The sequence below is a fragment of the Phlebotomus argentipes genome, unplaced genomic scaffold, assembly GCF_947086385.1.
Source record: "Phlebotomus argentipes unplaced genomic scaffold, Phlebotomus argentipes genome assembly contig_15, whole genome shotgun sequence".
NCBI classification, from domain to species: domain Eukaryota; kingdom Metazoa; phylum Arthropoda; class Insecta; order Diptera; family Psychodidae; genus Phlebotomus; species Phlebotomus argentipes.
In genome coordinates this window covers 9,644,225-9,658,248 of record NW_026776181.1, presented here as the reverse complement: position 1 = coordinate 9,658,248, position 14,024 = coordinate 9,644,225, and the positions used below count along the sequence as shown (strand labels likewise).

Genomic DNA, 14,024 nt, shown 5'->3' with positions numbered 1-14,024 from the left:
CTTTCCTCATAATCACTCTCTTCTCATATGTTTTATTCATAACTTTACATCTGCTCACTCCTCACATTACATATAATATGTATGATGGAAAAAGTTCCATTTCCAATCCAAGTCTATAGTTGGAAAAAGTGCAACTCATGCAAAAATACCAGAGAAATATTTCTGTAGGGGATTTCGGCAGGCTTACGAGGGCGTTTTTCAAAGAAAAATCCTGCTACATCGGTCTTATCTTCCTCATGCAATTCTCTGCTGGCGCAATATAAGTAGGGGAAAAAATCCGAAGACGAGGCTGGAATAATTTATAATAAAAGAGGAAAGTTCGAGCGCTATCGCATGAGATGTCAGTGTATGTTTTTTGTCTCTCGCCAAAGGAAAAGCTCACAGAGAAAATTGCTCATGCGAGCAATTCGATTCTCACCCTCTTGTGCATAAGATATTCCTCACCATGGAATATCATTCCATGCTCAGAAACACCTTCTGCAAGCGATATACGGACAGTAAAGACATAGAGAAAGTTCACATGAGAGCTTTTGAGGAGAACGAAAGGACGTCTCCTATGAATTGGTTCGGAGCGCAGGGAGAAATTCTTCTAATTTTCTTCTTCTGCACGTTTACCACCATTCACTGTAATGGAAATAATCCACCCACACCGAAGAAAACTCTTGTATCTGTGAAGAGACAAATTACACGAACATTTCACCATTTCCTAATTTATTGCATGGGAAAGTGAATCATTTGGAATTTCACCCTCAAGTGAAAACACATGTAGAAAACATAAACAGGGGTTAGATAAATTCACCCTGTTGGCTCGAAAGGTGGGAAAACATGGCAGGAAAACAGTCCCGCTGGAGGGAGAGTGAATAAAAAGGTTTATGCAGTGAATGAATCACTCTCGGTTGCAAAAAGCCACGGCTTGACTTGGAAGAAGTTGGTAGGATTGCGTAATCTCTAAAAAGTGTTTTGCTTAGTTCGGATCAAGAACCACATAAATTCCATTTCATTTGAATGCACCAAAATTGCGAGGAAAATCAAATTGTAGCAAGTTTTCCTTCGAGAGCACACTTCAATTCTCTGTCTCCCAATTTATGTCGTCTCACAGTGTGCATGTATATCCGTCTGTAGCATCCAAACTGCAGAAGCGAGAATAACTGTGTGAAAATACAAAAATGTCCCATTTGAGAATTTTGCACGTTTCTTCACAATCAACAATTCATGTACACGAGCTCCTGGCGAAAATTCATACAGACGTGGAATACATTTTGAAGATTTACTCAACTGTCAGACCGGTATTACAGCAATCTTCTCTGCACATTCCTTTTCATTCTGCATGTGGAAACTTATCTGGAGTTTTCCAACTGTGCTTTAGGAAAATATAAATGCACAAGTTTGGAGAAATATGTTCAAGTTAATACTTTTTCTCACTCTTACCATAGAAATGCCTTTTAATTTAAAATGCATTGAATAATATTTTTGCAGCTACTCATGCTCAAGTTCTTTTATTTTCCTAGAAAAGGAAACACGATGAGCAATCATTTTAATATTTGTCTTCCTGGGAAACCCTTTTCTTTCGATTGTGCGTCATACAAAATATTCAAATGCTTATTGGAGCAAAAAGGGGTTTCTCCGCTGGTTCTTGAACCATTCTAAATATTTAATGAAATCATTCTCAATTCTCTTTAGACAATCTCTTTTCTGACATTCATATTTTAGTATTATTAACATTTAGTAATTTTTAAAGATAATTACGATTTGTTCGTATAATCAATAATTTTAATATTTAATTTGGGTTTTCCAGTAACATTGGAGTTTCATTGGAAATGTTTTCGATGGTAAATTAGAATATTCCATTGAGAAAACGCGCATCCTCTTTACTCCGAGAGCCCGAAGGCTAAAAAAGCTAATTACATGGCAACGGATTATATCTTTGGATAAGTACGATAATATTTTCCACTTGCTTTTCTAGCTCTCAGAAGTACTGAATCACTGTGAAAAGAGATGTTTTGAAATTCTATCGAATGTTTACAGGATAACTGAACGAATGGGTGAAAATTATGTTCCTTTTGAATCCACTTATAGACCAAATCCCACAAATTAGGTGAAATTTGTCATAGTTTGAAACTCTAGTCGTATTTACATCTGCCGGCATCATTGAGACATTACCAACATTATACGCATTTCAGTCAAGTAGAAAATGAGCAAAGAATCTCCCTCATTCTACAAGCATTCACTTGTACATCTGGAATATCGAACAACTTTCATGCCTGCGGTTGTATGGAATTTTTCGCCCAGTTTTTTGCCCTAACTGATACCAACCTCAGATCTTTCCCATGTATTTACATTTCACTCATTTTTTTCCTCTCCAAATCGTGTTTTTCTTTCCCCCCTGACAAAAAATACACATTCTTCTTTTTCTCTGTTACTTCAAATGACAATTTTTGAGTGCCGCACAAAAATCAACCAGCTTCATTTGATAAAAAAAAGATGAAAAAGGGAGGAATTTCGTTATTGATTTTTCTCCAGTATCCCTATGAATCGATTCTGTGTGTCTTCATTGTACACCATTTGTCAACTTAAATAATATATGCAATTTATTGGAACAGTTGTCGCTACAATAATTCCATCATGTGACATTGAGGAGAATGTGTATTTCTCAAGCCTCGAGGAATATTTCGAAAGATAAATTAACCGATGCTACTGTATTTTCAGGTGAAGTGTTCTGATGAGAATGACGTAAAGCAATTTCAATTTCTCAATGTTCTTTTGACATATCACACATTTTTGTGTTGCTCAATTTTATCGCACAAAAGAATTTACCAGATACAGCAAAGTGATGTTAAATCTTTGTGCAAAAAGACGGTGAACAACAGAAGAAATTTGTGATAATGAGAAAATCCCGGTGAAATAAAAGACGCCAGTCGAAGCTGTGACAACAAGGCGAAAAGAAAAGAGCGCCAAAACCACAAATATAATCTGCGCAATTATGTGAATGAAAAATGTTATCAACACTGCTTCTTCGCGTCCATTCGAACGTAAAAGACGTAAAACGCAGTCCCTTGAGAGATACACTTTCATACTGCTGGCTTGGGCACTCAAAGCGGGCCCAAAAGATACGTGTCGAGAGTCTCGTTCAAGGAGACGATATCAAAAGCCACATACACAACAAAATCAGTTAACGCAAATATTTTCTCTGAAACAAGCAAATATTGGCGACTATTAAGTGCCCGCAATGAAATAATCTCAAAATAAATGTTTTCAACTATTTCACATACGCGAAAGCCACTGTTCGATGAGCGCGCCTTTCATTTTCCAAGAATACGGATTTTCTCTCGCATTTTCACTAAAATACACATGAAAATCCGTACAATTAACCTGAAAAGATTGTAGCTCAGAATTTACATATATCACTACTTTAAAAATGCGGTCTTAACTATTTGTCTCGTACTTTGAATTTTATTAGAGCGCAGTTTTGAAGTTAAAATTGTTTGGATTTTTGCCACAATAACTTACATATATATATTTCTGTGTGTTTTCTCTTGAAGTCATTAAAAAGAAATACAGATTTTTTCACGGCCTTCTTTCTCATAGTGAAAACTTTTGATGCAAAACAGCTTGGACTTACGGTGAATAATGAATTCGTGAGCAACTTATTATATTGTCCAATTAGTCATTATTAAAAATACAATTTGTGTCAGTCTCAAAGCCGATGCAAAGGCTATTTTACTTATTTTCTCAATCCCAAATGTAGGACAAAATTAGTTGTGCTCCTTCTGTTTATGTCTAAATTTTTGGCTAAATAAGAAGATGTTTAGATAAACGGACCAGTGTTTTTCTTAAGAGTACAGACAAAGTCAGATGATATCTCTCAACGCTCAAGCATCTTCATTGCGATGCTTTTCTTGATTAGAGAAGTTATTTTTCGAGTGTTTTCACACACTTAATTCGTTTGAAACTATTGTGGTGTTCTCTTCTCAAGTTCTTTCACGAGAAGAGTATCTTCCGTGTTGTGGTTTTCCCAAAAATAACGTGAATATAGGCGAATTTTCTAGCCTTCACCCAGAGTGCCAAAGAGGAAAATTCTCAGCCGCGCGACACAATTGCTATTTTTTCCACCAAACTTATTCTCGTAAAGAAAATCTGACCAGTGTTATTTCTGTGTAGAAAAGTCGCTGTGAGGAGAGTTTCTAGATATTAAGCAGAAACTCTTTTGCAGATTTTCCTCAAAGTTTCACGACGAAGAAGCACAATGAAATGCGATCGAACAATGAGACGGTAGAAGAAAAATGCCACAAAAACGTGTCAGACGAATATAAATGTGTGAATTAATTAAAAATGATATTAGCAAAAAATGTGACGATATTGCGGAGGCGACAAATTTGTCACTAAGAAAACCGTAGCACTGTCGAAATGAGCCTCTGTGGTGAGAAGTGAAATCTCATAGTTGAATTACTAACATTTCTTCATGCTGGATGAGTCACAGGGAGCAAAATTGTCACAGGACTCAGCATGAAGCTCGAAATTGGACATTCCGCGGAATTCGTGAATACGTAGACTTTTTATCTGGACACATTACCAGGTGATATCGGAGCACACACACACCACAGTTGGCCAGTATTATCTTTCAGACTGGCACGGTCTTGTCTCAGCCACTTAATCCCACTTTGCACGCAATTTTAATCCCTCGCAACGTCTCTTAATTGCACGATTGCGCCAATTTTTCTTCACGGCAATTCACACGCCGCGGACACATCAACCTTAATCCACTATCACTGAACTCACGCGATGCACAAATCGCAACGAGCTTTTGCTCCACATTCACCAAACTGCACATGGCGACAACCGACTGAGACTGCGAAGCCGATCCGCCGAGAAATTCTCGCGGTGAGACGCAACAGTCACCAACGAGAGCGAGCGAATGAGTGAGAGAATGAGAGTGACTCACTGAATTGGCGGACGAGCTATGAGTTCCCTGGCCGAAGAGTTTGGGACTGAGCAAAAAGGCATGCGGAGAGCCAAGAGACGAGTTGAGCTTTTTTGACTTGATCATTTTTAAACTGACACCAAAAGGGTAGCCTTCCACTCAATCTCTCTCCCATGCGCAAGAACGGGCCCGACAGACGGTCGAGCAGCCGAAATTTTTCCCGACAGAGACCACCGTACACACCCTTTAAACTCATCCACCCCCAGTGCTCAGGGTGGGCGAAAGAGACGGCGCTCCAGACCCAGAGAGAATTTATAAAATCCACATACTACACTGTTCATTATCAAATGAGAGCTTTAGCGCGTGCAGGTTCACCACACATCTGACCATCTCCCTCTAGTCGAGCCAATAAAATGCACCCTCTCGGCAATTACCTCAACTAGTGCATCCCACACAAGGAAACTCCCAGGATGTCGTTATGATAATGCATCTGAAACCCTATCATGTTCAGCATCCTCACCCCCAAATGAATTTAATGACACTCCACACGTGCGAGAGGTATCATGACTACCACGCATCTGCAGCCAGAAGGGAAGGCCGCGATAAGCGTGAAGAGTTCATTGGAATATTATCAAGTGGCTACCTTTATGGTATTTTACCGGAATTTTGTGTGAAGATAAATTTTTACAGCTCACCCAACCGGTGTGTTTGCCCTCTTTCTTTATCATTCACATTTGGGCTCATCTACATACATGTGCTCTTCCTACCATTGATGGGAATGTGCTTATTTGCATATTTAGTGGTGGGTTCAGTGAGTAGGGTAATGCAGCTCCATTCGGTGTGTGTTTTGATTTATTTTGAGCTTGAATTAACTTCATTCAAATTTTGGGCCATAATATCATCACACACTGAATAAAATTTCACACAGAAATATGTTGCAGATGAAAAGCTGAAGGAAATATATTTGAGCTCTGCATACCTTATACTGAATTCAAAGTAAAATTCAAGGATTGACAAGGATCGATCGCAATAACCTGCCGAAAGGGTGTCGATAGAAAGCAACTATCAGTCCATCAGTCTATGACAGGAATTGACATAAAGGGCAAAAGTGCACCACGTCAGAATGAAAGTCTATAATCTATTTTAAACTATCACAAAATCTGCATCCTCTCTCTGGGTTCTGATTCTATTAACCATGCATGTGGAATTTTCACATGATAAAGCACTCTCTGTCTCCCTCTCTTTAACTGCATTGTGATAACTTTTGCAATTCGTTTTTTTATGGCATCAGCAATTTCAGGCAGGCCATGTTTTCTTTTGCACCCGACCAATTTCATCGAAAGCCCTGTGGGAGATTTGCCTATGTAATTTTTGCCACAATTACCTGACATCAACGAAAATATTGCGTTTTCCTCATATTTCAGTGGGGCGGAAACATGCAAATATTGGAAGCTGACGAAAATTTATGTGTCGGCTCCTGTTGAGAATTGATTACTCTATAGCCAAGTGATGTATGTTCGACTGATATTGTTGCATTTTGGTAGCATGGAACAGTCTCATTTGCATATTTGTCCGATTTGAAATGAGTCGGACGGTATGGTGAGTTACGACAGAAACTAATTTACTTCTCTGTGCAGATGTGAGTTTGAGATTATCCCCGGATAGAGCAAAAACACCCTCTTCTACGTGTTTGCCCACCTGATGATCAATAACCTCCAGTGTGAGTACTCTTGCTTCCGCTTCAACGCTCACTATAATAGTCTCTGCCATAGGCACATCGACAGGTGGCCTAAAAACTTGCATCTCTTATACTTGAGATATGCTTTGTAATTTCAAGAAAGAGAACGACGACATGTATTCTTGTTCTTCGTGACAAATGATTGACAGAATCATCATACAAAAATATACCTAGGAGCAGAGAAACACGAGCGAAAGAGAGGGAGAAAACACTTACCAGTCTAGAAGTGGAGCACTGTAAGAAATAGAGAGGAAAAGAAAATAGAGATCAACCATATTTTTTTATAATTTCATAATTAGTATGCTGGTAATAAGTGGAAAACAATCACAGTGACGAAATAAATATAAAATATCTCTTATACGTTTAAGGCAAACTTTAATTGATAGAGAGCGGTTTAGAGTGCCTTGAAAGTCAAGAGCATTATTAAATTAATTGATTATATTCTTGTGCTTGCCATTCATTTTATTATTTCATTAACTATATATACATATAGTTAATGTTGTTATATTGTTAATGGTTATGTGTTTTCGAACAAAATTTATTCATGAGGATTAAGAGGCCCGTTTCGGTAATCGCCTCGTGACAGTCACAAATTGCATTTCCCAGATTTTCTCACTCAAGGACGGATTCAGCACAATAGACCCACATTTTTATCCACTGATTTATGGCCTATCACCGTACAGACCACCATCCGAAGTGTTGCAAATCAATTGATTTTCTCAATACCAATGACGCACGAGAGGGTGATATTTTCTACCCCGAAAGCCCCGAAATTCAATTACCAGATCAACAATTTGCTCCCTTTAGTCACATTTCTCAGGTTTTCCCCGAGAATTGATACTGATTTATTTTAAATAATTTTTTTTCCGTTGAATCACCATTCAAAACTGTGTATCAATAATAAAAATACACCTGTAATTGACACAAGACAACGTGCGGTTGAATAGATGACGACAGGGGATTCCAGAAGCAATTGATTGCTGTAAATTGCAATTGATTACCCCCACATGACAGCCGCTTTTTTCTCGTGCGTTAGTCACCTCCGTAGTGGATCGTCTGATTCATCGTGGATATTTCAGAAATTCGGTGAAAATTGCACGAAGTGTGAATGCTGAGGAGTTCAGAAATGGAAGATAATCACGAGACACGCTTTTCTAGTAAATGGAACAACTAACGGGTGTTATTTATCTACAAAAGTAAATATAAATGAAGCACTTTCGTTTGACACGTAATGAAGATTGCGAGTGAGTAGAAAATTTGTCAAATACATTTAAAGGAATTTGTGTTGCTTTTGAAGCTTTTGATATGTACATTCTGAAAGGGGTAAAATTTTAACAAGCATCAAATTTTATCTTAAGATATAGAGTGTAATCCAATCTGGGGCGAGGAGATATGGCAAATTCTTGTGCGATGCTATACGTGGAGAAAATACCATGACGCGAATCTTTATTCAATTTTCATCAATTTCTCCCGCGCATCCAACCTTAACTGCTTCTTTACTGTCGAGGATGAGCCACTCATTTCACCATATAAAGTGAATTTCATGAGAGGTTGTACTGAAATTGAAACTCCTCGTCGAGGCGCCCGATCTCTCAACGAGTGTAACGTCTGAAAATTGAAAGATTATCTCAGGCGGCAGGTGATGAAAATTCAAGGTGCAATATGAACTCTGCATCGCTAAATTTAAAGTTATTATAAACGCAGATGAGTGGCAAAAATATGTATATGGAAATTCAGTGAAATCCATTAAAACACAAAGCATCAATACGAAGTTCAATTAAAATTATTATATGTTCCACGATAAAATTTAAATGGTGAATTTATCTTTAACACAGTTTTCCGGTTTATCTAAATTATTAACTCAATTTAAGTCATAAAGCTTTCAATATTATGAGATTTCTCACATTCTGCGATAATGCAACGACCAAAATGCAAAATTTGGCACACGAAGCACCATTTTAAATCGATACTGTACGGAAATGAGAGAGCAAGAGCTCTATATGCAACCTATCCGAAAAACCATGTCCTCGTATCACTCTTGTTTCATCTCTCGCATAACAAGAAATTCCAACTAGATGACAAATGAAGCGCTGAAGATCATGAAGAATAGAAACTTTCTCATCTCGCATCGGGAAACTCAATTTCAGATCTTATTATTCATATCATTAGCAGAGAGAAATAACAGAAATATTCAAATTGACAATTCTTTCACATCTCCTGCAGGATTCCATTAAAACTTTCACGAAGAAGACATTGTTGAGTTGAAAAAATAAATTAGCTGAAAGTAAAAATATATTCTTGGGCTGTTCAAAAGAATATGGTATATTCGAAGAGGAAGAAAATCAATTGCATTTCGTGAGTAAAACTTTTCAATTTACCCACTCAAGACAGCTTAAACGAGATAAATCCCGATGAAAAAGTTCGGGGGTGTTTTAATGAGTGTTATTAGAAATGTCACATACAATATGGCTGAACAATCCAATTGAAATATGACGATTTTCTACTGAAACCAAATGTTCGCAGTGAATTTTGATCTAGTTCGAGCCTCTTTAGACACAAAACTACAAATTCTAATACAAAATATTTGTCATAAAAAATAATTATGCCATCTGCTTCGAATTTGTCTTATTTGATTTCTCTCACGAGCGCAAACTGTTTCTACGCGATCCACTTTTCGCGTCACTCTAAAATTATTTATTAAAAATATTTCACAAATTCAAGGGAAGCAGAAGGTCATACATGTGTTGATTTGTCACCAAACGCGAGCGAATAATTCAAAGAATGACAGCTGGGAATGTTGCTTCCCATCACGAGGATCGATTCTGAGGTGATAAAATCTGATAAATTCGCTATAAATATAAAACATCACATGGTTGCCTAGAAGAGTGCAGAAAAATTCAAAATTGCTGGCAAAGGTGGTGAAAGATTGAATTTTTAATTCAATTTCCTGCGCGTGGAGTGGAGGAAATTATTGGGGCTAATGAGTTAATTGTTTGTGTGTGCGCCTTGACAGTGTGGAACGACTCCTCCATTGGGCACGCGGGTGTGAGTAAATTATTTTCAAACTCAACCTCCCGCCCGATGTTTCTCCCATGAACATGCCAATGAAACACATAGCCAACCACACTTGCTCCCCTGCGGTGATCTTTTTATCAACTACATAATGCCGTGCCGCACTTTCTCACTGCCACGAATTTTCTTCTTGACCCCTGCAACATAATTTGCGAGGGATTTTCATCCGCAATTTTCCGTCTCATTGGCTTAATATAGAGAGCAAGAAAGTCACGTATAGAAATTGCCTGCGGGTTTGAGTGGCAACAGCTGGGCACCCAGTGACAGTTAATGGTTATAAAGGGCGAGAAATATTCTCACACGCGTCCAGATATTCATGCCAAAGGGTTAGGAGTGTGTTTAAAAATAAAATTACAGCATCAGGGCGATAAGACTCCGTGTAGACGATCCTCTCACTCTCACGCTCTATATTATATTGAGACCATTAACTCCGGGGTGAACGGGGTGAATGTCAATCGATACGGTTGGGATTTTTTATGCTCTCCTCTTTAATTGTTCATTGAACTTATCAATCGGCTACCAAAAGGATTTCCAATCGATTGGCTCTGATATCATTTTTAGTATCATTCGCATCGTTTTGCAGTTCACTGGCTTTCGTCTCTCCTTCGCAACTTTCTATTGGTCCATTTATTTGGGAAAGGAGAGATAATGAGCTTACACAGTTTACATCGAGGGTGGAGCACTCATTAGGGATGCAATTATTGAGGTCAGTGATTTTATTCTACAGCATTCCTGGCAATTTTCCCAGTCTTTTACACATTATATATACATTTCTCGCACATTTCCCGGAGCTTTTCCCGCGAGAACGTGTGCTGAGCTTTCACTGAATTTTCTCCTCGATTCACCGATGCGCCATCTCAGCTCAACTTTCTCACTAAGGTGATTTCACGTGCGGAATTCAATAGAATTTCCCTATCCTGACATTCATCTACTTGGGGGCACTCTTTCTTCTTGGAGATTATCAGCTGAGACACACGAAAGTCTCCACACTTTTCCCCAAAATAACTGTGTCTCTGGTGGGGTTTCGGGTGGGAAAAGTCGGAAAACTGATGGCGCTACGAGGTCATATGATTTATAAATACGCCGTAAAAGTGAGACTGGCCGCGTTATTTTAGAAAGCTGTTGAAGAATAATAGCGTTTCCACCGGATTTACCTATTGATTTTTTAATTAGGATAATAAAGATTCGAACAGGACAAAGTACTTATTCGCCTGCCCGAGGGCATGCAAAGTTTAAGGAAGCATAAAAATCATTTATACTTAAACTCTCTTCTCTGGTGGCTAAGAATTTGCGAAGCAAAGTCGCTCTCGGAATGCTTAAGCAATATCCATGAGGTAGAAAAGGAACACTCACCTGGAAAGAAACAAAATAAATAAATTCATTAATATTTTATTGAGGAGAATCGAGAGATATTTGACGATGAATAAGCAATTTCTTTGTTATACCACAAAGATGACGGTTTTGGGTGAAAATTTCCATTTCACTAAGCTCTGCCATTATTAGTTCTACTCAAAATTTATATTCACTCCTCGCTCTACCTGCCACAATGTATATAGAGCTCGAAATTAGACTTATGAAATCACTCTTTCTATCTCACCCACCAGTTGAAACGAAATAAAGCCCTGCGAATATATTCAATGAAGCAGATTGAAATACCTTCGCTACATTATTCCAAATTCTGTGACTCTGCATAGCTCTCTTGTGCTATTTCCCACCTATATTCCTACGTCATTTCCACATTTTGCTTCTCCGCACTGACTACACACCAAATGATGAGCGAGGAGGAGATAAAGGTGACTGACAATAGAGATAGAAGACACTCTCTCATAATTGATGAACTTATACCACTGTCATCTGCCTCGCATTTTCCTCCTAGGGTGACAGTATTAAAAAGCAATTTCCCGCATGGTGTCTGAAAAACGAATGAGCCAAAATGAAAGCTCGAGCTTTATGCAAAATTCTCCTATTCAAACAAGCGAGGAAAGTTTCCCGTCTGGGCACACCTGACAGTTGACGCACTGAGAAAAAATGCTACACGCAATTTTCCATTATATTAATAATTTTGAATATTCGCCCACTTGAATTGTGACGATGAGGAAATGGAGCTCCAATAATATTGAAATTGCCTCTGTCTTTCGCTCTTGCGGTTGACATTATACTGGATCTTTCTTTGAGTGTACTCGAGACAATATCCCTGCGTCTCTCGCAAAGTTATACTCTTATAGAGCTGAGTGGTGAAATTCAAGAGCGAAACTTTAATTTATTACATTTACTTTGGTTATGCCAATCGATAAATTTACCTACTCCATTACCCCCACGTCTCACCCATCAACGCTTTTTGTGGCAAGCGAGAGCCCCTGAAGTGATACACGTTAATTCCCTCAGGACAGGAAGTGAAGGTAAGATTGCGCGCTTTCGCGATGAAAGCGAAACAACAGAGAAATCTTCATAATTGAGAAGAAGAAATATTATAATAATATTAAAATGGTTTTAGCTGCAGAAACCGAAATTCTTCCGCAAAGCTCACTAGAGAAAATTCACCTGCTCCGTTCATTTTTCTCTAGTAACACTGTGAAAATGGTTGTTCCAACACAATACAAAAATTGTCCAGAGAGGGTGAGAGTCATACATACACACTTGTTGCAGTTTTATCGCTCAACACAGTGCCACACTTACAGGGGAAGAGTGTAATCTCTCTAAATGAAGTAAAATCCAGCAATCGATAATTCTCTTAAGCGATTTATCCCGGCATTTTCCAACCTCGTCAGCTCAACATCCAATTAGTCACACTTGTCCTTCTTTAACCTGTGCCTCCGATCCAAAGAGTGTGTGTATGCAAAATAGTATGTGCAACTCGCATGTGCAACGACCAATTCTGCGGTAGAACAACACTTTGTCTAAAATTACAAAGTGAACGAGCGAATCATGAGTTTGGCGCTTTTAAAAGCTTTTAATTTATTCTATTCCCTCATTTTAAACTCCCTTGCATGGGTGAAACATGCAATTAAGCGAAGAATACGTAAAGCTCACCGTAACTTTCATACATATGTATCACTGGTAAACGAAACTGCTAAACTTCATGAGGGGATGAGATAACTGAAAGAAATCGCATATTAAAGCACCCCGCGAACATCCCATTCGGCTTTTCTTTCCAAAGTAATATTTTATTCCTCCACACAATGGGGAAAAAAGTGAATGAAGAATAACTCAGACGGAGTAATTGTGAAATACGAACATATAAGTGGGGATTGAAAATTGAGGATGTATGTAAATACAGATGAAAATGTATGAAAATATTTTTTGGTGCTTGTATTTATGCTAAAATGATGTTAAAACCAAACACGTGATGTTTTTCTTTCACTCCACGGCGCTTCAGGGTTCAATTTAGTGTCTCACGGTAAAATAAAAGTGTGCGAGGTAAGCTGGATTGAATTGAGATAATTTATGGAAAGCCGTTTGAATAAATAACGGACGTGTGTAAAAAAGTTTGAATTAAAAAAAATCAGGAGAATAACAAATGAAAAAAACCCTTTTGCATGGGTTTACACGTCCACTCACCCTAAGATCTGTACGTGACGATAGTGCTTTCAAGTGCATTATATGTACTCCAACTTGCTTTATAGTATTTTTGAATATATTCAGCTTTCTCTTAAGTTTTCCAATTTTTGCTGTATTATTTTTACGACTACAACATTGCTTTTATAATATAAAATTATTGCTTCTCGCACTTTTAGAAGTTATTCTGGGGCCTCTGCATCGTCGGATTTTCCCACATCATGAGTGTGCAAGAGAGAGATGAAAAAGTATTATACAAAATAATAACCATAAACATTCATTTCTGGCGGTTGAGATAAAATAAAAATGGGAACGTGAGTTTGTGGGTGGGGAACGCATGAATTTGTACAAAACTGTGAACACATGCCTCGTCTTTTTTCCCATTTCAGCTCCCTGTCAGAGCCTCAACCGAAATCTCGATGGGGAGCTTTAGGCTTAAAGCACAACTCGCATGACAAATATAAGGCCAAAGTCTCTTCATCGCACATCCACAAACGTAAAAGTACATCATCGCTCCATCCCAGCTGAATAAAAAGAAGTGCGGACGCACAGAAGCATGGGATAAAATTTTCATACGAATTGTGGAATTTCTCGCTTCAAGCAGCTATTCGATTTCATCTCTGGCGGGACAATTTGCATACATATTTGGCCATTTTATTTCAAATTTTACAGCTCAAATCTCTCACATGTATTCGGGTGTAAAGACATGGAGAACAATCTCGAAAATTTCTTTTCATGCTC

The 14,024-nt window shown here is 38.2% G+C and overlaps 1 protein-coding gene across 3 annotated transcripts in view; it reads right to left on the bottom strand.

The window, feature by feature from the left end:
- LOC132263342 (cAMP-specific 3',5'-cyclic phosphodiesterase) overlaps positions 1-14,024 on the bottom strand; it is a 77,765-nt gene that overhangs the window by 34,790 nt on the left and 28,951 nt on the right. Inside the window, exon 2 of one of the 3 annotated variants that reach the window (XM_059763058.1) lies at positions 6,873-6,890. In XM_059763058.1, coding sequence (XP_059619041.1) covers positions 6,873-6,890 — 18 coding nt within the window. Of the gene's footprint in view, positions 1-4,451; positions 4,809-6,872; positions 6,891-14,024 lie in introns of those variants that run through there. The other 2 variants (XM_059763056.1, XM_059763057.1) reach the window with 2 other exon arrangements.